The sequence below is a fragment of the Odocoileus virginianus genome, chromosome 6 (assembly GCF_023699985.2).
Source record: "Odocoileus virginianus isolate 20LAN1187 ecotype Illinois chromosome 6, Ovbor_1.2, whole genome shotgun sequence".
NCBI lineage: Eukaryota > Metazoa > Chordata > Mammalia > Artiodactyla > Cervidae > Odocoileus > Odocoileus virginianus.
Window position 1 is genome coordinate 86,187,505 of NC_069679.1, and position 26,424 is coordinate 86,213,928.

Sequence of the window (26,424 nt, forward strand, 5' to 3'; positions counted from 1 at the left end):
AAGCAGGCATCAGCTGGTCCTCTACCCTGCCCTGTCCCTCCAAGACCTCCGTGTGGGTTAGGGTGCCCCACTCGTCCCCACTAGCCTGGAAATGGCCTGGCTCTAAAAGGGAAAGTCTGTGTCACCCCATATCTGGGCAGTGCCGTCTATGGCCTTGTACTGCCCGGCTTGCTCTGGTTTGAGCAGACGACCCCTCGCCCCCAACGCAGGGGACCTGATAACCAACTGCAAGGGGGCATCTCCTGCCAAAGCCCACGGATCGTGCTTTCTCGGAGTGAAGTCTTGCGTGAGGATCAAGACCAACTCTCTGGGCTTTGTTTCAGCAGGACTGTTAGTACAAGACTCATGCTTTCCTGTACGGAGGAGTAACTCGGATTTTTGCATTGAGAACTGTCAATATTATGTTGTTGCGTTCTCTTCTGTTATGGCTGATTTGGCTGATTTTCAACAGGTCAGTTAGCTCTCTGGGCAATCAGACTGGAGAGTGCATTGACACCGCTTCTGCAAGCTAGGAAAATTAAACCACTGCCCCCAGGGAATGGTGTGGGAGATGGTGCCATCTAAGGAGGCTCTCCCAGGACCCCCGCATGGAATGACTGCACCCTGGGCAGGGAACTATCGCCCTTAAAAAGCTGTCCCTCTGTTTTTTGGGGTTTTATCTCCTTTCCTTTCTTTACTGCTTTTCTTCTCTTTACCCTTTCTGTTTCTTATCTCTTTTCCTCTCTTTCCAGAACCACATGGGCATTTTTTTTTTTTAATTGCAGAATCTACCTTTGCTCCTTAGGCATCCTTTTTCTTGCCTGTGTGTAGGCTTCCATGCACATTTATCTGAGAAGGGAAAGGCTGTTGAGTGTGTGCCCCTGGCCGCAGAGATATATTTGTTTCTACAGTTCTGACAACCCGGAGGGGACATGAGTGAAAGGGACCCCGAGACTTCACCCCTCACAGCCAGCCACAGTTCAGTAACTTCTGTCTCACATGGAATTGAGGAAAAAGCATGTAGCTACCGACTGGGGGCAATTGTACACCTCCCCCACCTGCAGTCTACCTATGCTGACTATGTCTGGATATTTTTTTCCCGTTTCATTTCTTTTTAAAAATAAGTTGCCGTTTACTAATTTTTCCAGGAGCCGGGGCTGGTAAATGAGTCACCAGATTTTCCTCACCTGCTGAAAGAGGATCCAGAAATAACTGCTATCCCATTTAATGTGGCATTTAAAACCATTCAAGGATTCAAAACGAGGACGTCTAGGAGGCCTCCACCTAGTAGGAGATGGTCTAGCCCATAGAACAGAGACAGGTAATTCTAGACACGAGAATGCTCCTGACCTCAGGAACATTCAGAGAATATGGAAGGAATCCTACCTCTTCTTTTGTCTTTTTGGATAGAACGCGTAGCCAGTCTCCGATCATGCTGAGGACAGCTGCAAAGTAGGCAAGGCCAACAAGGATCCAAAACCACACCAGGGGCTTATACCACTCCCGGTAATTGATGCCAGCGTTTCCCCCTGAAAACAGCCAAGCATTACCTTAACCAGGATCTGGCAAACGGCCATCACAGAGCAAACACATCCCAGTCCGTGTAGCAGAGATGCGGCTGCATCGCCATCCAACACTCAGCTGCCCGGCCTGCTATATACACGATGTGACAGGGTGGGAGGGCAAGGAAAAGTCATGTCTCTTCCCCAAAGGAGCCTGACCTGTGGCTTCACTTATTTTGAATCTTGACCAATAATCTCAATACATCACGTGCTGTGATGAGTCACTCCATCTGGTTCAACTCTTTGCTACCCCATGGACTGTAGCCCACCAGGCTCCTCTGTCCATCCATGGATTCTCCAGGCAAGAATACTGGAGTGGGTAGCCTATCCCTTCTCCAGAGGATCTTCCCAACCCAGGAATCAAACTGGGGTCTCCTGCATTGCAGGCAGATTCTTTACCAGCTGAGCTACAGGGGAAGCCCTTAATACATAACACGTAATAACAAAAAATATGTCAGTGACCAGCCTGATCCATCCAGTTTAAACCTGAGCTTGACGATGAATGACTTGAATTAGAGGACAACAGAGCAGGCCCAGTTTCAAGTTTTGTGGGGTTTTTTTTTTATTTTCTTATTGGGGTACAGTTGATTTTGTCAAGTTTTTCTTAAACTGCCTTAAATTTAGTAATAATAAAATACCATTAAATAATCTCAAATGCTTTGGAACTGTTGGCACCATTTCCTCCTTAAGCACATACGCATTTACCAAGAGACGAGTAGGTATGTGGCAGTAAAATTAGACTTAATGGTATCCCTGAGACTTAGACCCAGGCAATAGTGATTTAAGGCTGACCAAAGGATGGTGTTTACATAATGCTGATCCATAGGGTCAATTAGACCAAGTCGATTAGAATCACTGCGCTAGAATAAAAAGGGACCTTCAAGGCCAGCTAGTTCAATCCCTTTATTTTACAAATAGGGATTATAGTAAAAAATCCATCAAACCAAATTGACTAGTTGCCTGACTGCATTGACTGGCTGTTCCATTGAAAAGACCAGTCGTTTATCCAAGTAAATAGCCTATTTATCCTAGACCTTCTACAGGCCTGCCCATGGTAGCCAAGCAACAGAGATTCTAAACCCAGCCGCCTCTCCTAAAGAAGTGAAAACACTTCATGAAATACCTGTCCGTGAGATGTCGTTTTCCAGTGAAGCCGGCTCGTGGCCATTTCTAAGAAAACCAACATTAGCCATGGATTGGAGATTACTGTACCCAGTGGTGGGTGGTCGCTGGGCTTTGCCCCTGGGTTGTGGTTGGAACCTCAGGTAGCACCTCTGAATCTGCACTGAGCTCTTACGGAATCTCTAATACCTCCCAAAGGCGGCTGGGCAGGCTCTGTGGCTTGTGGTTCTTCTCCGTTTGCAGCGGAGTCCACAAGGTCTCCATAGCTACCGCCACTTCTGAAAATTAGAATCCCAAACTTTGCTAGAAGGCTCTGTGGCAAGCCCCGCTTGGCCTGGTTTCACTGCCTTGCTTTTCCCTTTCAGGCCGCTCTCCCCTTCTCCCTAGCTTTCCCTAGGATACTGTTGGAGTTTCTGCAACATTAAGTGAGTTTTGAGGTTCACTTCATCTCTGTGCTAGGCAGGAGAACTCTGCCACTTTTTCCTTGGAGCTCTCTGAAAGTAAATATTTACCTTAACCAATCACCACCGTCCACAAGAGATTGTCACTAGGGCGCGCTAGCAAACAAGGCAGGAAACACCCTTCTGCCTGTTCCTTTATCAGCTGCTGGCCTGGAATGCAGGTGCTGTCAGTCAGGGTTGGAGACTGTCCTAAAGTGAGTCAGCTACAAAATAAACCAGCATTAATCCTGCATGGTGATTGACATTCTGATTCTGTTTCCAAGCTGATGCCTTGTCAAATCACAGCGACCATCAGCTCTTGTGAACCTATCTTTTTAAACGATGGACAGCCTTCCCTTTCGCTCTCAGAGTATTGCCAAAAAGGCTTTGACACCCTTCCAGGGTTCCAAGGCAGCAGTGCTTCAGATTGGTCTCTGTAAGCTATGGAAACGGCAGCTTAGAAGGGCCTGGTCCAATCGCAGTCAGAGCCGTGAATTATAACAGACCCGAGTCTGCAGAGACTACGGGCAAAGGAAATATGATTCTGTAATCAGCGGTAGGTAAGGGAATCAAAACAGTGCTATGCAGCTCAATATCCTGTAGCAAAGTGAATGGGAAAAGAACAGATACGTACACGTGTGTGACTGAATCGCTTTGCTGTACATCAGACACTAACACAACATTGTAAATCAACTATATTCCAATAGAAATTTTTAAAAAATTTTAGAAAGGTACTCTGTGGGAGACATATTTACATGTACAACCACTGTTGTCAAAACCCATGGGAAAGCATGTCCATTTTCTCTGACCCAATTACAACCAAAATAGACTTTAAAACTTTCTAACCGTTCTTTGTATTTATTTATACACTTGGCCGTTAGATTCATTAAGATCTTCCATCGCTAAAGATCACTAAAAATCAAAAGAACAAAGCCATGCTATGTCCCTGACTCTGGAGGTCGCGGCCTTTCCAGGTAAGAGGACGTCAGGCTAAGTGCCGGTCTGTGCTAAGCGCTCACAGCCCATGGTGGCTCATAAGGATAAATAATAAACTTAAATCATAAGCAGCTTTTTGAATCTCCTGTTCCCCAGGCTGTGCTATTTGTGACCCAGATTAACAGACTGAATGGAGCAACCGGTTAGAGAGCAGGGCTTGCCCCACGTGTCCTCCAGACAGGCCAGAGTCAGCACAGAGGACTCTGCAGCGCGGCAGAGTGCAGACGACGCTTTGGGGAGCTGAAAGATGTTGGTGAAATAGCTCCAAACTGCAGCTGGGGTTGGAACCTCACTGCGTTTCCCCGCAGAGCAGCTACGGACGATGCTAAGGAATGAACCGGACAGCCGCCCTCGGTACTGTCCCGTCCCCGTGCGCTGTCCATCCAGAGCTTCAGGCCTCCCATCCAGCGGTGCCAAGCGGCCCGCTGCCCAGGCTGGGGGCTGCTCAGTACTGGAGCATCGAGGACAAGCCAAGGCGGGCGGGGCCCCAGGCCTCGGGCTCGTGTAAGCAATGCTTAATCACTCTGACTCGGCATTCGTAGTCCTCAAGACTGTCAAAAGGAAGAAAACATTTAAAACTGCTGTTTCTACAAAGGCGACTTGGGCCTTCGTCTTCCTAGCTGGAATAGCTGCAAAACTCTTCCGGTTGTCTGTTTCCTTCGAATTACGGTGGAGACAGCCAACCTTCAACATCCTTTCTAGAATTTACCCTTTTACCAGATTCCAGGAGAGGGGATCCCTGGCCTCTTTAAGTTACGACAGAGTTACTGGGTCAGAGTGTTCACTTCTGGGGGTAGAAACAGCAGTTGTCTGACCACCTAGAACTAATCCATCCATAAAGAGAAAGGTGGCCTCCTCCTTCTATCTCTACCTTCCCATCACCCTGGGGGAGCGATACACATAAAAAGTCAGGTTTCATTTCAGTTTTTAAGCTCCCTGTCCCTAGAAGAATTTGATGGTGATTTATTTTGCTTCCTTAAGCATGGTTCATTGGCATTTATTTTTACAATGAAGGCTGTTGTGTCTATATAGATTCATGCAGGATCCATTATAGTATTAAATTCCCTTGGAGCGGTTTTCAACTCCAGATGGTCACCTGGGTCTTTAGTCCTGCATCCGGACATGCCTGGAGCAACTTTCCCAGGGATGGTGACTCTGCCCTCAGCATCAGGAAGCTTCATCTGCAGGTTCCTGCAGACTAAACTCAATGCTTATCTCTCCAGAGCTTCATATTTGCCACTTGCTAATATAGCCTTCGTCAGTTGATGCAAGGAGACTTAATATAATTCAGAAGCCTGAAATCCAATGAGAAATTCATTTCACTCATAATTCATATGATGATGAAGATAGCCTGCCTCCTGAGTGGAGGAGGGGAGATACTGGCTTTCTCCTAAGGCAGCAGCCGGCTGCTATTTCCCTCACAGGGGACTGCAGGTTTGGAACAAGCCTGTGCCCAGCAGTGGTGATGCTGAGCCTTTTCCATTTGTTTCTCCATCTTTTCTGGTGGTTCGGAAGAGCACTGACCGCAGTCAATATTTTCCCCACCAGGGCCCCAGTGACTGGGATATTCCAGAGTGCTTACCTGCCACAAAATCACCAAAGCCCACCGTGGTGAGGGTGACCACCACAAAGTAAATGGACTCCAGGGCTGTCCACCCCTCAATGTATTTGAAGATGACGGCGGGGATTGTCACAAACACAACACAGCCGGCCAAGATGAACAGGATGGTTGAGATGACCCGGATCTTGGTCTGACTCACTTGCTTTTTCTAAAGAAGAGCAAAGGAGAAAGAAAGACAGGGAAGTCAGCTCCATCACCCTGGGTTCGGAAGACAAGAGGCAGAGAGAGAGAAAAAATGTCAGTGGCTTGGGACCTTTCTTTGTTCGTGAGGAGCTTGGGGAGCATCTGATGAAAGCTGTGGACCCTCTCCTAGAAAAAAGCACGGACCGAAGTTTTCAGCTGGTCTCGGCGGTCCTTGGGCAAGAGACCCCTTGAACATCTTTTGCGTGGTTCCCTGACTCCAGCCCAAATGCCCCCCTCACTGGGGTAAACGAGACTGCTTCCCAAGAAAGGCCATTTTTGCCACCGTTTCTCACGTGGCTTCACTGACCCTCCGTTAGGAGGCACAGGTTTGGGGTTCCTTCCACAGCAGCGGTGATGGATTTGCACCTGGCTTCCCCTGAGTCAAAGGGCACATGCTGGAAAAACTGGCTCCAGAGACAGACCAGAAGGTTAGGAAGAAAGGAAAAACACAGCTGAGCCCACCCTCACTTGTGACAGAACTCCAGCCGTCTGCCTATGTGCTCCTCCTTCCCGTCCCCCCGCGAGGCGGTACACTCATATCACATTTTTCTTTTGAATCGCGTGTGTTTGAGTCAGCGCTGGGCTCGTCATGTTTGCTGGCTGTGCAACCACCGAGGGACGGGCAGGGGTCCCCGTCGAATGGCAGGCTCGGTGTCTAAGACAGACAACAGAAGCTCCGCCTTGAGTCAGCCTCGGAAGGATTCAGTAGTTAGGAGGTGGAGATGCACCTAGACTGGGAACGACCCTGACATCAGGGCAAAAGAATCCTGCCTATGGGGTACCAGGGGTAGACTGGAGGCGCTGGGGTCCCCTTGAATGACACTCAAGACAACGTTGGCATCGCCTGCGAACTGAACAGTCTGTTAAGGTCCTCTCAAAGCTCCCCGTTTGCCATTGGAGACTGTCATCGGGGGACCCTAGCACCATCACGCGACCAAAACCCCATGTCTCATAAATGTCTGTTTAACACCAGGGTGCCCGGACCTTTGCACACTGCCTGGATTGAATCCCTGCAAAAGTACACATTCAGAGATCGATATGGATCTCTATGGGATCTTTTAATATTTTCTAGTCATCACCTTCCAGCGATTTAGAGGGCAGAGCAGGTCCAGAGCACAGAGCACACTTGGCATTCAGACACCGCATTTTATGGATGCAAAAGGAGCGTGCGTAAGAAGCTGCTGATCGGGCAGAGCTGAGAGGAGAATGCAGGCGTGAATGCACACAGTCCAGCGTGCAGGGATGGAAACCGCTTTTCCAGTTACTCAACAGTTCACCAGTTCAGAGTCGCCAGAGTGCTCCTCTAAGGAAAGAAACCAGACTAACCTCCGTGAAGAACAGGCCACCCTGTTTCCCTTCCAGGAAGGAAGGCTGAGAATGAAACCTCATCACGGGGGATCCTCTCACCGTCCTGGAATTCCTAACCTTTCCTCAAGACAGGGACACCCCAGCCTGGTTTTCCAGGCCAAGAGAGATTCTCCTACAAGCGACCACGCGGCTCAAACAGGAAATGGCTGTGTTCTCCGAGACAGCAAGGTTGGTTATGACCCTCCTTCTCATCCTGCCACTCCCCTCTTCCTTCCTGACTTATGGAGACAGACCTCAGAACCACCTCTTCCCTGGGAAACGCCAAGGGACACGGAGCTGGGACAGGCTGGGGGGAGGCTGCCGTCCTCTGCAGTTGAGCCTCACAAGCACCAGTCCCACCTGCCGAGGCCCTGAGTCCCGGGGGGGGGGGGGGTTCAGTATGGTGGAGCCGTGGGCAGGTAAGTGACAAAGAAGAGCTATAGTGACGAATATTTATCTGCACAAATCTCCATCCGCACTGAGATCAGTACAAGTGAAATCAAAGTGTTAGTCACTCAGTCGTGCCGACTCTTTGTGACCACGTGGACTGTAGCCCACCAGGCTCCTCTGTCCATGGGATTCTCCAGGCCAGAATACTGGAGTGGGTTGCCATGCCCTCCTCCAGGGGATCTTCTTGACTCAGGGATCAAATGTGGGTCTCCCGCATTGTAGGCAGATTCTTTACCGTCTGAGCCGCCAGGGAAGCTGTTCCCTAAATATTCATAGGAAAAGCTAAAGAAATACAACTGTTCATAGAAAGGAGTCAAGTTCTCTGACTTCTAAGAGAGTACTCAGGATATAAAGTGGGAACAGGAAAAAATAAATTCATCCATGCTGTAATATAGTTCCCATCTCCTTAGAAAAGCCATCAGAAAAAAAATAAAATTCATTGATTTTTTGCATATTAAAATACACATTTTTTCCCACAAATGAAAGTACTGTGACAAGACAAATTACCTGAGAACCACAAAGAATGTTTTACCCATTTCATGCACTTATGTATTGGATCTTGTAGAACTTGGAGGGGGCAGTTAAGACCCCTCTGAGAATTCAAGAACTTCGTTGTTATTATTAGCCTACTTTTGTTTGTAAACACAGACAAAAGCCAAAACCCAAAAGGAGATTTTTATCATAGATCATTAAGTTAATCTAATTGCTGGCAACGGGAACATCATTTTCCCCCTCAATAAATTGTCCTCTTCAAATGCATAATGAAATTAAAGTGAATTAAATGTTTGTGAGACACTTGTTAAGTCAGAAATTAGGATGTGAACGCAAGTGTAATCCAAATGAGGCTGAGGCTGGCAGAGGAGAGTGGCAAGTCCGTGGGAAGCTGGAGCCGTTCCCAGGCTCCAGGAGGTGGGCAGAAGGGAAGATGCACCGGACAGCGTTTGTTTGGTAGCAGAGGGACGCGTGCAACAGACGCTAGAGCGTGGTGTCTTAATGGCATTATCCGTCGGAGAGTTTATCTGCAAGTTAGCATTTCACCACTGCTCACTGCCTAAGCCAACCAGCGTGTCCCTGGACCACTTCCTCCAGACACCCTAGGGTGATGCTCAGCAAATCCCTGGAGGCTTAAATCATCAGGGTATTTTAGGGACTTACAAAATCAAGCGTCGTGTGTGTGTGTGTGTGTGTGTGTGTGTGTGTGTGTGTGTAGGCGTATGAAATTGTGTGTACCTGTACTTCCCTATAAAAGGAAGAGGTATGGGTGTTAGGTTTTGATCGTATCTGTTATTCTGGAGACCCACATTTATGCTATCCTCTAGACACTTAAAAAAACAGTTGCCTTAACTGAACATTTTCAACCGTAGCTTCCACAATGGAACCACCAACGCGTCATCCAGTGATCTCTGGGTTTCTCCTCCCCACTAGCTCCACACCCATTCACCACTGCTGTAAAATGGTGCTTAAGAACTTGGAGTCTCGGGGCAGCCTGCCTGAGACACATTCCATCCCCACTGCCAAGTGACTGAGTGACCTTGGGCAAGTTTCTCAACTTCTCTGTGCATCAGTTTCTTCCTCTAAAAAATGGAGATAAGAGAGTCCACCTCACAGGAGTGTTTGGAAGATTAAATCAGAGTGTGAAACCTCAGCTCAGTGCCTGCTAAATGCTTGATGACTGTTACCAATCATTTCTGATGGAAAAGTTCAAGTCTTTGCTTAGATGTGGGCAGTCCCAAATTGAACGCTGCTCTCCGCTATGGAGGAATGTTCCCTCACATCTGGTTTTAAGATAAGCTCTGTCTAGCTTTGGGTGGTCACTGCTGGGTTTCCCTTCCTGGATACGTTGTCTAATATGATGACCCCCTTTTTCAATAAGAAAAAAGTCCTCATTTTCTCTTGGTTCTTCTGTGCTGACCCAGGATTGAGCCCTCAGACAGTCTCAGCTCACAATCTTGGAAGCTTTTCTGTTTGCCTTTCGGTTAGTTCCCCACACCACCACCTTTTTGCATCATCCTTCTGAAACTGACAAGAATCGCAGATAATGTTTGGGGTGTCAGGAACCAGCGGCAGAGGGTCCCTCAAAGGGACCGCCCTTCTGTTCCTTGCCCCTCCCACCTCCCCGCCACTTAGAGAGTCAAGCTGTGTTTCCATGGTGGGGTTGCTAGGCAAAAATTCCGTGGCTTATTTACCAATAAGCAGAGCGGTTACCATAAAGCTTGGTGAGAGCCCAGATCTGACTGAGTTAATGTGTTCTTAGGCTAACAAAATTGTTATTTGGGAAGAGATGGCTTGATACAATATTTGCGCAGAAGTGATAGAATACTTGTATGTATCTGTCCAAATCTTGTTTTCTCACTTTGTGGATTAGATGGTGTGGTCTTTCTTTCTCCATAGGCAAACAACATTATGCACAACTATTTCCTGCATCCGGCTGACTGGCGCTAAGTGTAGGAATTTTTGAGGAACTCAAACCCCACCTCCTGGAGAGTCCTTTTAGTTGTCAAAATTATGTGCAATTATTCTGAAGAGCAAAATAAGTTTCTTACACAGGAGACCGGGGAGCCAGTTCTAAGAGCACTCCTTCGAGAGAGGATGTACATACTAGCAATTCTGACAGCGTTTATCTGTTTCAGACCTCAGAGGGCGAAGCCACACACCCAGTTCCCATTAAGCATGATACCCTGCCAAGCTTGTTGGTTTCCACGGTCTTATTTTGGAGAACAAGTACATCTCCATTCACCCGTGGGCTATTTCTTTTCTTATTTTTTTACCCTCCTGCTCTAACATCCACTCTTCTTTTTGCTTTTATGCAATTTCTTACAATTCTGAGATTAGCGATCCAGGTTGTTGTGTCTGACTGAGAAACTTTATTTGCTGTGATTTTTAGCCAGGGACGTTGGAGATTTCACTGAGTAATAAAGATGCTGCAATAAAAATCCTAGGACGGGAGCTAGACATGCAGAGCTCTAGTTTATGGTTCCGTTTTGTTTTGTTGAAATGCAAACACATCACCATGGTAATACGCTTGAGCTGAAGATGATTTCTCAAAATGGAGAGATAATAGGAGCTGCCTCACAAAAGAGCAGACTTTATTTTCTGATATTATTATGTTTTCCACAAAGACTCCTTTTCTAAAAGTCCAGTTCTAACTAATGGTTTCAACATCACAACAAATAACCATGTAATACCAGCAATTGTATAAACTATGAGGAGAGCTTTTAAACAGCATTGGCCTATAATCTCCATGGCAGAGATACTATAAACACACATTAGTGAGAATCGTGCAGTAAAATCTCCATGGAGCCGCCTGAAAATCTCCCACACAAAAGCAGGAGAGTATCTACACCAAAAAAAAAAGTGGATACAGATTACACTAAAGGATAGTATCTAACCCCTCCCCCAAAAAAGTTATATCTAGCATCTGCTTCTGAGCCGCAATGCAGCATCCAACAGATTTTTGGTCACTCCAGTGCTTTGCTGGTATCACCAGGCAAAGTTTTAGAAAAGGCTTTTGGTATATGCAATTAAGTTGTTTTCATCCCTGGATTTTATCACTGTTTTTATCACTGCGTCCCAGGTGCACCTGGGACAGAGAAAAAATCCAGAAATAATAAAAAAAATTCTCAGCAGCTCCACTCCAGGATCACTTTAATTAAAACCTTTGAAACTTTTCTTTTCAAAAATTCTGTGACTTTTCACATTTGAAGAAAATACTCTATTGGAACACAAGATTTTGCACCCAAAACTCAACCAGGTAATTCATTCAGCACATAATTATTAAGAACCTTTTACATATCAAAGGTTGTTCTAATTGCAAGGGATATAGCAGTTAAAAAGAGATCGAGAAAGAAGTTTCCTTCCCCAGGCACACAAAGTCTAGTTTGCTGGGGCGGGCTGGGAACATCTGAGTCTTTGGCCAACGTCTTCATGGCGCTGTCCATGGTGCCCAGCCCCGGTCTCACCACTGAAGGCAAAGTTTTTACCTAATGATATCCCAGTGATTAGAAACATCACCTGGTAGAGAAGAAAGGAATACTCTTGTAGCTATTATAAGTGAAATATGAATAATTATGGCTGATTTGCAATGTTGTATGACACAACATTGTAAAAATTTAAATAAAAAAGAAACGACAAAAGACTTATTTAAAAGAACTATATCAGCAATCACTTCAAGCCAGATTTTATTTGAACCCACTAAGCTATAGGTCAAACTCCAGCACATTTACTCTAGCATAGCATGTCATCCCCTTCTCGGCAGGAAGAGAAGGGGACAACAGAGGACAAGATGGTTGGACAGCATCACCGACTCAATGGACATGAGTTTGAGCAAACTCCGAGAGATGGTGAAGGACAGGGAAGACTGGCGTGCCGCAGACTATGGAGGAGGAAAGAGTCAGACACGACTGAGCGACTAAACAACTGAACAATGACAACAACAGGGACTTTGATACCAAATCAAAAGCAAGACTTTGTACAAGTTGTGATTTGTCTGAAGTTCAAGGAAAATCAGTAAGGTTCATCTGAGGTTGGGCAAGAAAATCACAGATATGCTGCAGGCTGACTGTTGTTTGCAAATGATTCAGTGTCTGTAAAACCTTACACACTGTCTAAATAATAAATCCTAGAATTAAAAAATAAAAAAGAAAACTGTACTTATAATAGAAGATCTATGGATCTTTTTTAGCTAAGCCCTCAGAAGCTATGTCCTAGAAATACGTGATCACACCAATGCAGATGTGACCCTGGCTGTAGAACAGCCCTTCTCTTTAGTTGAGGTGTGAAAGGCAGGCCCGTGGAAAGGAGGGGCCGACAGGGACACTTCCTGATGAGCCGCATCAACAGCGTGTAACTCCTGGCAATCCCGACAGATGCCACACCCAGCTGCTCACCTAGCCAACTTCTAAATTTGCTTTACCCAGGTTTCAGCAGCAAAGCAATGTTCCCACCCCAAAATGCCCTATCCACCGTCACATGCACAAGCGTACAATAATAATGCTATAGTAGCAATGCTACAGACAGCTGAAAGGGAGATCTGCTCTTCTCTTGCTAACAAGGGTTCAAGGTCACAGTCCATTGGCCAAGCAGTCCATAACAGTCAAGACAGAAGAGCCCCCGAATAGAATAAGTCTTCCTTCCCATCCCTGATGCTCTCGCCCTTGTTCACGGGGCTCCACGTGCTGTAACACACGTGACCCCTCTCGAGCCTCTCACTCTGACGCAGGAGCTGAGAACTCAGCGTCTTCCTCTCTTCTTCCTTTTGGGAAGCAGCTGCCCTCAAGGCACACCCACTTGTGATCTCCTGTCTAATTCTCAGATTGTATAGAGAAGCCCACTTTTCCTCAGATGTAGGCCAAATTCTCCAGTGTTGAGGGGACGCAGCAACACTGGGTTTCAATCTGTCATCCGGCTTGTCTTATTTCTCAGTTGACTCATGCCTTGGGTGGAAAAAAGGGGATGCCATTTACTTGGTTCTTTCAAAGACCCCAATCATCTCCACTCTCCCCGCTCCAGTCCTCCTGGTATGAAGCGTTTGTTTGGTTTAATTTTGGTGATAGCTCAATAATTATGCCACTATGAGGCAGAGAGAGCGGTCAGACCATGCAGTATGTGGCAAATTCTTTTCAATGGAAGGTGAATTCCCTGCTTTAGATTGTGGCCCCTTAGCAGGAAGGAACACGTGAAACAAAAAAGGACAAGAGAGAGATTACTGTGAGCCTCTTGCTAAGAAGGCTTTCCTAAAAGGGGATGAGGATTTGGGAAAGACCAGTCCCGGCTGGAGCTGCCCAGGGTGGGGGGCAGGTCTGGAGAGGGGGGAGCTGGGATCAGTGGCCAGAAGGCAGCCGCCTGGCACAGTAGGTCAGTCCAATGGTCCTGGGCCCCACTGTGGCTCATGAAGGAGCTCTTCAGTCTTTCTGTCTCTCCTGGCATCTCCCAGCCATGTCACTGTTGCCTGGAACCAGCATCCAAGAGCATCTAAAGGGGATGGGAGAGACGAAAGCCTTCAAATGCCCCCACCTTGGGTGTGTGTAGCCCAGAGAGAAGAAATTCATGGGCTTCCTGGAATGACTGTCTACCTGTCCAGGGATCAAGATAAGAAATAAACAAGCATGTGTTCCCTGTGGCCCCATTTATCTTACCTGTTGGAAGATTTGAAGAAAGCCCCCAAGATCAACCAGATTTAGATTAACACCTAAAAAAGCACCTGAGTGTTACTGCGTCAATCACTGTACAAATTCCTGGGTTTTATTGGGGAAGTAGTGAGCAATCCCCTCCTCAATAGTTACTCTTTCTTTCCTTCTTTCTTTCTTTTTAGACACTTTTTAATGAAATCTCGTAGGAATGCCCACCCATATGAATCTACAAAAATAGTGAAACAAGCATTAAGAAATTATATAGGGGAAAGATGTGTGACCTAGAAAGGAGGCACTGAGAAGCAAGAAAAATTAAGAATGTCTTGAGAAGGATGAGCATAGTTGAGAAAATGACTTAGAGGTTTAGAAAGCAAGACGGAATAATGGTTTTAGGGGTCAGAATCTACTTGGAGGTATAAGAAGGCTTTCAGCTGAGTTTGTACCTCTCTGAGAGACAGAAAGAAAACAGAGAGAGGAGAGAGAGAGATGCTTGATCTTTCAACTTAGACTGGGAACAGAGAAGTTTAAATAAGAATGGAACACAGCTTCATAGAAAGTCACCCAGAAACAAATCTTAAACTGGGAAGCCCTGCACTGAGCGAATTTGACAGAAGCATCCAGAGCTGAGAATTCTTCTTTAGCAGAATATTTCTCAAGCTGTCAATGAAGTCGAATCCTATAACTTTTCTATTCTTTCATTCAATAAATATTTGTCAGGCACTAGTCTTCCATCTGTTATAGAGATAAATCCATGGGTGAGCAAAACAGAATGGCCACCAGCCTCACAGACCTAGTGGAGCCAAGACAAACATTAAACAATCACACAAGCGAATGGATCATCACAGCTTGAGAGAAGTGAACAGCACTCACCAAACAAGAGAGTATAGAGACCAGGTGATGCTATATGCCTATCTCATCTATACAGCCCAAGATCACCCAAGAGGGAAGTATGAAGGGAGGGGATAGTCAGGGAGCTTGGGATCAACATGAACACACTGCTTTATTTGAAATGGAGAACCAGCAAGGACCTACTGTAAGCACAGGAAACTCTGCTCAATGTTATATGGCAGCCTGGATGGGAGGGGAGATTGGCGGAGAATGGTTACAGGTATATGTACGGCCGAGTCTCTTTGCTGTCTACCTGAAACTATCACATTGTTAATCAGCTATACTTCTATAAAAAATGAAAAGTTTAAAAAAAGATCCACCCAAGAGAAAATAATAGTGTATATTAACACATATATGCGGAATCTAGAATAATGGTTTAGATGAACCTATTTCCAGGGCAGGAATAGAGATACAGACATAGAGAACAAATCTGTAGATATGGGGGGTGTGATGAATTGGGAGATTGGGATTGATGCACAACTATGTATAAAAATAGATAACTAACTACTGTATAGCCCAGGGAACCCTAGTCAGTGATCTATGGTGACCTAAATGAGAAGGAAATCCAAAAAAGAGGGGAGATATATATATGCATGGCTGATTCTCTTTGCTATAAACAGAGGCTAACACAACAGTGTAAAGCAACTATGGCTGGTGGTTTAGTCGCTAAGTCGTGTCCAACTCTTGCGACCCCATGGACTAGAGCCCACCAGGCTCCTCTGTCCATGGGATTATCCAGGCAAGAGTACTGGAATAGGTTTCCATTTCTTTCTATACTCTGATAAAAGCTAAAGAAAAAGATACACCCCTGGTAGTAACGGGGCTTCCCTCCTGACTTAGTCAGTAAAGAATCTGCCTGCAATGCAGGAGACCCGGGTTTGATCCTGGGTCAGGAAGTTCCCCTGGAAAAGGAAATGGCAGCCCACCCCAGTATTCTTGCCCGGAGAATCCCATGGACAGAGGAGCCTGGCAGGCTCCAAGGGGAGGAGTCCACGGGGTTGCCAAGAATCAGACACGACTGAGCGGCTAACACCACCACAGTAGTGAAGGGGGTGACTGCAGATGAGCCAAGGCAGCAGGCTGGCGCTGCAGAGAAGCAACCCTGAAGGCGGCCAAGAAGGTGCTGATGAACGCGGACTTTACATACTTCGCGTGGCTCCCACTCCTGATGAAGTTTTCATTGATAACCTCATGGCAATCATCCAAAGTGGGTATCCTGACTCCCTGATAGATTAGTCCTCTTCGTATCAAAATTTACACAAATGCCTCGAGGACCTCCCAAGTGTGCATGCATTGTGGGCAAATAAATTCATAATTCATCTCTATTTATGCCTCTATCATTCTTCCACAATTATTTAAAAGTAGCATTGTTCTTTAATTTGGTTAGAATGGATTCCATTAGAGTGTGGATTTGATTAGACATGACCAGACAGAATCCTATTTGTATTACTAAGTGAACACACACACAGTAAATGTCCCTGTTGTTAGTTAACTGACATAGCTTTTCCTTTTAAGAGAATTAAGTTATATACAAACACTTTAATGGAGCTTAATGTAATTACAAAAGTATATTAATTCCTTCATCTTTCATGAAACAACAAGGCTGTTTAGCTTTGCAAATGATAGCAGGCATGAACATCACATCATCCATAAGAAAAAGTACTATGTAGCGGTCAGGGAGGGGCTGCGCCTCTGCAGATGGCAAATCCTTGAGAAAAACATTCTTCTTCACATACAGTTTCAGATGACTCCAGTCCTGCCAAGTGTTGAACAGAGACATGCCTGCTCCTATGTGGTTAATTCCCCAGAGAGAACCAGAAACGAAGACCCCCAAAGACAACGTTAAAAAAAAGACACCCAGGCCTTCTGATATTCTCTTTATGTTGAAAAAAAAGACTAGAAAATGGAACTGGACCCACCCTGGTGACACTCAGCTGGGAGTGTGCTGTTCAAGACCATCGTGACGCTGTTGAAGGCCAACTAACCACCCCACTATCACGCCGTGATGGAATCAGATCCTAGGACATGACCACGTTTGTGGAGACCGGTCATTCCTTTTTGTCTGCCCATCATCTGAGCCCCCTTCTTTGGTCTGGTGAAAGACAGAACCCTCTTTCCAGCACAGAAGCTGAAGAATGCCAGCGACTCACTTCCCGGGTCTCCCTACTGCAAGGACAGACGCACACAACCCCGGCTAGTCCAGCCAGAGAGACGTGAGCCAGGCCCTGAGCCAGGCACCAGTGGGCAGGTGCGGCAGGGCGGACCCTGAAGTGTCCATCTGAAGGTCGTTTCCTGTGTACCCCCGCCCTTTTCTCCCTCTGGAATCCCAAAGGCCATTCTTAAATGAGGGCCGAAGATGCTCAGAGGCATGTAACCGCTTCTTTGTCTCCCAGAGCCTGGATAAGACTTAGCTAGGGATGGACCCAGAGGGCGGGTAGAATGCCCACTCAGCCTGGAGAGGAAGGAAGCGGGGATGGACTGAGTCTTCCTAGGTTCTGCCAGGCAGAACCCCCAGAGTGCAGGGCCAGAGGCAGGGAGGCAGGGGTCCGATGCAGAGCTCTGCCCGGGGGCGGGACCACCTGCTTCACCAGCAAAGACCGAGGGACCGAGACACAGAGTGGCCTGCACACGAGGAGCCAGAACCCTGCCACAGATCAAGGTGGGGCTGAATAGGACCAGAAGGGCGCCTCCATGGGGGCGAGCGGCAGGAGGGCGGGGCAGGCAGCGGCCAGCCCACCACTGCTGCTACAGAAGGAGGCGCGGACCGTGCGGACTGGTGGCCCCAGCGGTGGAATTATATCCCGTTTCCACGGAAGGTCACAAAGGCAGCTGTGGCGGCATCGGGGGCCCAGAAGCAGGGGGCAGCGGGGCTTGGTGCTGTCTGCCCGGCAGACACAGTCGTGGCTTCTTTCAGGTCTAGTTCTATGGCATGACTCGGTCATGGCTCTTAACTGGACCCCTCCCAAGTCTAGGTCTCCATCCATCTCAGGAATTCGGTAGCTACACAACAGCCACTCCTGGAGGTCAGGGTAAGCTGGCTTCAGCTACTTGGAGGCAGGTCAGGGACGTGGCCTGGAATGGGTTCCCCGCTGGAATCCTGGACTCTTAAGATCAGGCAGAACTATAATCAGATGTGATTTAACTGCTTTGGTTACTATCCCTCTGACATTCCTAAATCTTTCAAAAAATGTCTTGTCAAAAATTCTAGCTAGTTTCAATTGTGGTGTAGAAGGGGCTCTATCCACTCCTGGGATGGATGGTTATAGGCAGCGTGGTGCCAGCCTGCACGTCAGCAGGGCAGGAGCAAGTACCAACCGAGGCAGAGGGGTCTGCCCCTGCAGGAGGGGGCCAGCAGCATTTCGAGAGATCCAGGGAAAGACTGGTGATCCGGAGGAGTTGACGGGGAGGACGCAGGCTGCGGCCAGGACAGACACGGGCACCTATGTGCTCAGTCGCTTCAGTCGTGTCTGATTCTTTGTGACCCTATCGACTGAAGCCCGCCAGGCTCCTTTGTCTGCGGGATTCTCCAGGGAAGAAGACTGGAGAAGGGTTGCCATGCCCTCCTCCAGGGGATCTTCCCAACTCAGGGATCGAACCTATGTCTCTTACCTCTGTCTGCATTGGCAGGCAGGTTCTTTACCACCTGGGAAGCCCCGACAGCAGCACACAAGAGTGAAAATCCCTGCAAGTACCAGAAGAAAAGAGAGCTGGGCAGGGGCCTGCTGGGGCGCCAGGCATTGAGGCGACACAGAAATGCAAAGAGAAAGGACTCGGAAGTACCATCATCCACATGTGCGTGATGATCTCTTTGGCCAACAGATTTTCACGCGATATTTTTCCCCCTCCTTAGTACCCTTCGTGTTTCCAAAGTCTCTCCAGTGACCGTCTAGCCCCACTGCAGTCTTTGCAGTGAAAGGAGAGGAGGAGAGGTGGCGGGAACGGGAGGGGCAGGGAGCGGAGGAGCAGAGGGAGAGAGAGGAGGGGAGGACCGTGCTGCCAAGGACTGTGCTCTAGTCGCTCCGCGGAGAAACAGCGCGAAGCCCTCGCAAACCGCGCGGTGTCTTCCTCTCTTTGGGGAAGCGGGTGAGGACCACGCCTTTGCAGGAACACCAGAGAGGGCACGGACAGTAGCTTCTGCCCAAGGGAAAGTAGGAGAGATGGGCCGATCTGAGACGGCCTTCAGAATCCCGGGACGGCTGGCGGAGGCGGAGGCGGCGGGGGCATCGGTAAGGACGCGCCTTGTTCCAGATCAGTAGCTGCATCCCACCTGCACCCCTCCTCGTCCCGGGAGGCGGCGACCCGGTTCCCGAGCAGAGCTGCTGGGGAGCCCCGCTCCTGGCACGCACACGCCGCCCCCTGAGTCGGGCCTACCGCTCCGCTTCTTTCTGTATCTTACCCTCCGAGGGGCTGATCATGCATCGGTGTCCAAACCCTGCACCCACGCTCCTGTGTCTTTTTCAAGGCTGTTCCATCCGCTACGATGTTCTTCCCCTTCTCACGCCGGGCAGAACTCCCGTTCACCCCTCGGAGCGCCACCCCGATACGACCTCCTGTAGGCCCCCTCCGCCGGCTCCGTCACCGAGCCTGCCTTCCTGCACCCTGGTTCCGGGCGCGTTCCCGTCCCCCCGAAATGCCGTCTTCCTGCACGGGATCCCCCAACCCTGCATCCTGCGGGCCCCGCACGGGTGCTCTCCTACGCTCGCTCCCCACTAGTGTCACGGGCCAAAGGATTATCTCACATTTGCCGTGAATAACCCGCGAGGAAAATTCATGAGCTGAGAACAAAACTCCCTTCTAGGTAAACACACACACACAAATACACACACACACACACACACACACACATACACACACACACAGAGATACACACAGCTTTTTGCACAGGTTCAGTACAGGCTGAATTTCCTAAGACTATGACTCCAACGTAAACGGCAAGAAGGCTGAGTTTTGACAAGTTGGAACCTTGCCAACAACTGCTCTCTATCTTGGAAAACCACAACCCTGGCAAGAAAGTCCCCGTGGCAGCTTCGTCCCGGATGTGACACACCCGGCCAGGCCTCTGCATCCGACAGGTATTAAGAGATGCAGGGTCTAACCACTTCAGTGTATCTCCCAGGGATTCACGACCAAGCACCTACTGCAAAAACACGATTCCGTTATTATAAATTACCTCGCTTTTATTTCTCCTTCATCTCGCGGTTAGAAAGCGGCGGTAGGTTAAGTTGTGCCGCCTGTGAAATTCGTCTGCATGTAGTAAAGGAACGGTAACAAACCATTGTTCTAAAAGGGGGTGTTGGGCAACTTACGGTGAGGTAAAGGCAGGGAGAATATTGGCTAGCCTTTGAAGAAGGAGAGGTCCGATTCAGGATTGGGTTTACGGACCGCGTAGGAGGCTTCCCAGGCGGCTAAGTGGTGAAGACTCCACCTGCCAAGGCAGGAGACACGGGAGACCTGGGTTCCATCCCTGGAGTAGGAAATGGCAACCCACTCCAGTATTCTTGCCTGGAAAATTCCTTGGACACAAGAGCCTGGCGGGCTACAGTCCATAGGGTCGGAAAGAGCTGGACACCACTAGCGACTGAGCACATGCAGAAACATCACATGCAGAAATCCGGAGATGAAGGAGAGCTGCGCTTTGGGCCAAACACACAGGCCTTTTGAATTTCCCCTGTGGAAGCAGAGATTTCTCCCCAAACACTATCATCAAGGATCTTATTCTAACAAAGAATGTTAATTGTGAAAAGCTTTTTTAAAAAAAAATCTTTTAATGAATTTTTGAAGCAGAGTTGACCTACCACACTTATATTAGTTCCCGGTGCACAAAACAGTGATTCGATATTTCTGTATATTACAAAGGGATCACCGCGCCACATCTAGTTACCATCTGTCACCGCATAGAAACACCCCAGTATTATTGACTGTGTCCCCCGGCTGTACATTTCAACTCCGTGACTCTTCGTTTGGAACCAGAATTTCGTACCTTAATCTCCCACACCTTTTCTACTCATTGTTTAAAACAATTGGACCAAGATGAACTTTTCTCAAAGTCTGGTTGGTGAGTTCTTTTTCTGTTTCTGTTTCCCTAATCATGGGAGAGAATCTGGATTCAAGATATTTCTCAAAATATTATTAAAGCTAAAGACATGATCACTTTTTAAAACCCTAGAAAAGAAACAGAAAGCAGTGTGCCCATTTTTCAGGCAGAGAGCGGTCTCCTCTAACCCTCCAGCTACCCCCTGGAGAGGCTCCTAGAAGCAGGTGTCACATGTTTATCCGGCCATCTGGACAGGTCTTCTTCCCCTTCTTCCCTGGAGGAAAGGTTGACAAGCCTCCAAAGGGAAGGTGGGAGAGAAAGACACCTACTGGACATACAGAATCAAAGGGCTAAGGACGACTGAGGCTTTTTTTTAAAGAGCAGCAGAGGCAAGAAGCAGACAGCGATGTCAGGAAAAGGATGAAAGGCAAAAAGAAAACGGTGCTAACGCTGCCAGCACACCATATGGCGCTTAGATGGCACGCATTTTGCTTCAAATGTTGATGTTTGCTTTCTTGTTAGTTTTGGTGCCAATGCTGTTACCATCCTTGATAAAATTCATTTTGAAAAAAAATCACATAGAAGCTTCTGTGCTATCCCGTGCTATCCCGTTCTATCCTTAAAAATCATACATAAATTCCTTTGCTTTTTTTTTAACTGCATGCTCAAGATTCCTGTTTCTAAGTGTTCAAACTAAAGTGCAAAGCATTGATCAAATTGCAAGGGAAGACCCCGGTAACTGATACGAGATGCCAATCACATTCTTCTCTATCTATTCAACCGTGAGACAGAAGCGAGGTGGGGGAACGTGGATGGGGAGACAACCAAATATAAATAATAGCAATCTAACATGAGCTCTTCAACCATTCCCCAGGCTCAGGTAGAAATAGTGTTGATGTTGTTTGCAGCAAAATTCACTTCTGCCAAGGACTGGAACAAAAATAACCCAAGGAACATTGCTCAGTCTAAGTGGAGCCCTGGTGGCAAGAACACAGTCTCTGAACAGCCGCACAGCAGAATCCATCTTCCAGGGGGTCCCCAGTTGACATTTGAGGAGCCAAGTATCTCTGGGGAGGAAAGTGTTGGAACTGTTTGATGCTTTATAAAAAATACATACGGGCCTGTGTGTCCTAGATCTAGTAAGAGCATGTGCAAGTGAAGAGGCAACCAACATGTAGCTCACATAAATTCATTTTCCGTGTTCCGTGGTGGAATACCATGGACACATCTGCCTAAGCAGCTGCAACTTATGAAAGGCACAACCTCCCCCCTCACTCGGATGAACAGCAGGAGCTCACTCAGACCTTCTGGATTATTCCTTTGCTGGTTCATGCCCAGTGCATCTTTTCCTCCAAAGGTAATAACTGATGCCTGGCACTCTGTCCCAGGCCCAGCTCCTCCTGTCCATCAGAGTCCCTATGTCTGTCACTGCTCATCTGCTTGTTTCCCCAGCCCCACCCACCTGCACGTCCATCCCTCAAAGGGTAGCACTGAAGGCCGCCTTAGTAAGTGTCCCTTCTTCAGTCGGGTTCGCTGGGGCCACTGCATAGCCTGCACATGTTGGGTGTGTGGAAAGGAGTCTGTTTCTCTTTCCAATTCACCATCAATGTGTACTTACTGAATGCCTCTAAAGCACTTCCCAGGTGGCTGAGTGGTAAAGAATCCACCTGCCAATGCAGAAGATGCGGGTTTGATCCCTGGGTTTGGGAAGATCCCCTGGAGAAAGAAATGGCAACCCACTCCAAATCTGCCTGCAATGCAGGAGACCCAGGCTCAATCCCGGGGTCAGGAAGACACCCCAGAGAAAGGAATATCTACCCACTCCAGTACTCTTGCCTGGAAAATCCCATGGACAGAGGAGCCTGGTGGGCCACAGTCCATGGGGTTGCAAAGAGTTGGACATGACTGAGAGACTATGCAGGTGCCAGAGGCAGACAGAACAAGAAAGGCAGAGGAGGATTCCCTGGCAGTCCGGTGGTTAGAACTCTGTGCTACCAGTGCAGGGCACCTGGGTTCAATCCCTGGTTAGGAAGCAAAGGTCCCACCAAAAAAAAAAAGAAAGAGGAAAAGTAAAAGAAAGGCAGAGTATCCCTTAGCTTCAAAGCCTTCATGTTTTAATTAAAGAGAATAATCCATCAACCCCATAAGACAGGTGCATCACTGTGATGTCAAACACACAGGCTGGAATTCACAAGGCCCCACCCTGACCTCCCGAAGCTGAACAGTAACAGGTACTCGGTGCTGCCCAGATGCCAGGCATCGTCTCATGCATCAGCTAAGTGCCCAAAGCAGCAGCTCCTGTTTCTAATCTCCATTTTTCAGACAAGGAGCCTGAGCCCGCCCGGGGTCGCGCTGCTGGTAAGCGACAGCTCAAGGCTGATGCCCTGAGTCTGAAAGACGTCCACGGCCGCTCGCCCAGCCCTGGCCTCACGATGGACGCTGGTCTTCGTCGCGTCTGTTTCCTCCTTGGGAGAAGGGACTGTCTGTCTTTACTGTCATATACCCCCGCCGTGCGGAGAACACAGGAGGCCTTATTTGATTACTGATTAGGCAGCTGACCTGGGGAGAGGTATGAAGGAGCGGGCACAGTGGGCAGCTGGAGACTGAATCCCTGTGAGGTGAAGGCGAGGCTTTCAGAGCGGAGGGCCAGGCGGAAGCCAGGTGTCAGCAGCCCGCAGGGGCCCAGGCGGGCGGGCCAGGGCCGGGGCGCAGGGTGGGGACACGCCCGGGGATGGAGACTTGGTCAGGGAGGCGGGTGGGGCCCAGGCTGTCCACTCTGCCCCCCGTCAGACAAGGACGGCCCGGAGCGGCCCAGACTGAAGGGACGGCCAGCACGTCAGCACGGCTGTCTCCGTGGCCTATAGGAGTTAACGAAAAAGGAAAGAGCAAGGCCTGGTGAAGATGCGCAGCAGCTGGAGGCCTTCTGCATCGCTGGTGGGAAGGGAACGGAGTGCAGCTCCTCGCAAAACAAAACACAGAATCCCCATACGGTCCGGCCATCCCATCCCTGGGTGTACACCCAAAGGAGTTAAAAACAGGGCCTCGAACTGATACTTGCACATCCACAGGCAAAGGGGCATTATTCCCAATTGTTGAAAGGTCGATCGACCCAAGAGCCCATCGACAGACAGATGACTGGACGAGCAGAACGGGGTCCATATCTACAGGGGACACATTCAGCCTCAGAAAGGAAGGTAAGGCTGACACATGTGAACCACATGATGTTAAGTGAAATAAGCCAGTCGGGAAAGGACTGTGCGATACCCTTGCGAGTTTCTAGAGCAGCCAAATTCATAGAGACAGAAAGTGCAGTAGAGGCTGCCGGGGGCGGGGAGAAGCGGGAGTTACTGTTCAATGGGCAGAGTTTCCGTTACAGGGGAGACGGATGGTGACGATGACTGTACAGCAGGGTGAATGCACTTAATGCCAACAAACTGGCCACTAAAAATGGTTAAAATGGGGGACTCCCCCTGTGGCCCAGCAGTTAAGACTCTGAGCTTCCCCAGCATGGGGCATGGGTTCAAACCCTGGTCGGGGAACTAAGATCCCCCTAATGTCGTGTGGTGTGGCTGATAAATTTTTTTTAATTAATTTTAAAAAATGGTTAAAATGGCAAATTTTATGTTATGTATATTTTACCACAATAGAACAAAACAGACATAAAGAAAAAGTTGAAGCAGGCTCTAAAGAATCCAACATACTCTTGGGGTCACCTTAAATGAAAAGAGACCTTCTTTGAAACAGTGACTATGGCCAGGACAGAACTGTTAATTCCATGGAAATATGCAGATCTGAAAAGACAGGGTTGCTCTTTACTTTTGTAGTCAGCTTTTCTGATGATGGGAATCCCTTGTAAACATTAAAAAAAAATCCTCAATTCCCACACATTAATAAGACATTAGGTGCCACTGATTATGAAAACATATAAAGAAAAAAAAGGAACTATGAATCCAGGAATCGTATTTTTAAATGAACTTAAGTCGATTACTGATGATTACCCGATTTCCTGGTGACAGTAAAGACTCTGCCTGCAAAGCAGGAGACCAGGGCTCAATCCTTGGGTTGGGAAGATCCCCTGGAGAATAGATAGGCTACCCACTCCAGCATTCTGGCCTGGAGAATCTCCATGGACAGAGGAGCCTCGAAGGCTACAGTCCACGGGGTCGCAAAGAGGTGGACACGACTGAGCGACTGAGCGCAGCATTATTCTCTCTACCAACGATGCTTGATGCGAGGAAAGATTCAGGGAACCACCGCCCACAGCGTGAGAACCACGGCTCTGACTTAACAGGAGACTAAGCTCAGCAGTAAACTTTCAAGATATAGCGCAAAATCATTAAGGCAAAATGCTACGATGCATAAACACAGCTCTTCTCAGAAAATGTCAATAGAAATTCAAAGTGTTTTCTCCCCCAAAATACAAAATGTACCTCCTCTAACAAGAATGTACGTTTGCTGGGCTCCATCAATTTGGGCAATTCCCTTTCTTACTCAAAGCCATCAGAGTCTGCTCAGCAGGCTGACCACACCATAGCCAGCATGCTGTCACCCCAAGGGAACAGCCTCCTTGGGGTTAAGGTTCAGAGCACTGACACACCTCTCAATAATGATGTATCCTAAACACTCTCCCTTTCCTAAAACAAGAAGTTCAAAAGCAGCTTGGAATTTATCAGTGACCACTGACATACCCGTCACAGGCCACACACCCTGCTCTGCACGGGGCAGACTCAGGTCAACCACGGCATCCCTCAGTTTTTAGGAGCCTAATTTGTCAGAGACCCTGATGCTGTGAAAGATGGAAGGCAGAAGGAGAAGAGGGCAACAGAGGATGAGATGGTTGGATGGCATCATCGATTCAATGGACATGAACTTGGGCCAACTCCAGGAGGTAGTGAGGGACAGAGAAGCCTGGCGTGCTGCAGTCCACGGGGTCGCAAAGAGTCAGACATGACTTGGTGACTGAACAACAACTTGTCAGAAGCTATTCTAGAGTGTTTTATTACTTTCTTGGTTCACAGAACTAGCATGAGGCTAAGTATAAAAGAAAAAAGGTGGTTTTTTAATATTGATAAATGTAATATTAAAAAAGAGGAGAATTCTATAAAAGGGTAAAGGATTATTATTCTATTATATGAGTGTCCTCCAAAGACCCAAACCATCCTGTGAGAATTGGTGATGAAGGGTGAACATGGGAAAGCATGCGCCTATTAGGCTGGTTTTATGATACTAATGAAAATATGAGTACTAATAAAACTCTTGGATTAAATTCATAACTCAGCAGTGCCTGGAAGTTTTAAAAACCAGTTACCGTACACACTAAGGCACTACTGGACTGTCAGTAGTTTCAAAATGCAAAGACAGAAAATGTTTTCTTGGGACTTTCCTGGTGGCCCAGAGGTTAAGACTCCATGCGTCCAATGCAGGGGACCCGGGTTTGATCCCTGGCTGGGGAACTAGGATCCCACATGCTGCGTGACTTGGCCAAAAAAAATAAACAAATAATAAAATGTTTTCTTCCGAAAATCCCTGGGATTCTAGGAAGCGACCATCTCTTTCGTGGGTGAGACCCGGTGGGTAAGGAATACCCATACAAATGTTCCAGAGACTTTCCTCGATTGGAGGGTGGTTTAGGAAGAGCTTTTTCCACCACTTTCCTGGAGTTTGTCCTTGTTGT

General features: G+C 47.9%; 1 protein-coding gene across 4 annotated transcripts in view; it reads right to left on the reverse strand.

Annotated features, from left to right (window-relative positions):
* Nucleotides 1-26,424, reverse strand: part of KCNK10 (potassium two pore domain channel subfamily K member 10) — a 153,684-nt gene that overhangs the window by 7,050 nt on the left and 120,210 nt on the right. For all 4 annotated transcript variants that reach the window (XM_070469741.1, XM_070469742.1, XM_070469743.1 and 1 more), the window contains 2 exons: nt 5,682-5,868; nt 1,366-1,508 (listed from right to left, as the gene is read on the reverse strand). In XM_070469741.1, coding sequence (XP_070325842.1) covers nt 1,366-1,508; nt 5,682-5,868 — 330 coding nt within the window. The remainder of the gene's footprint in view (nt 1-1,365; nt 1,509-5,681; nt 5,869-26,424) is intronic.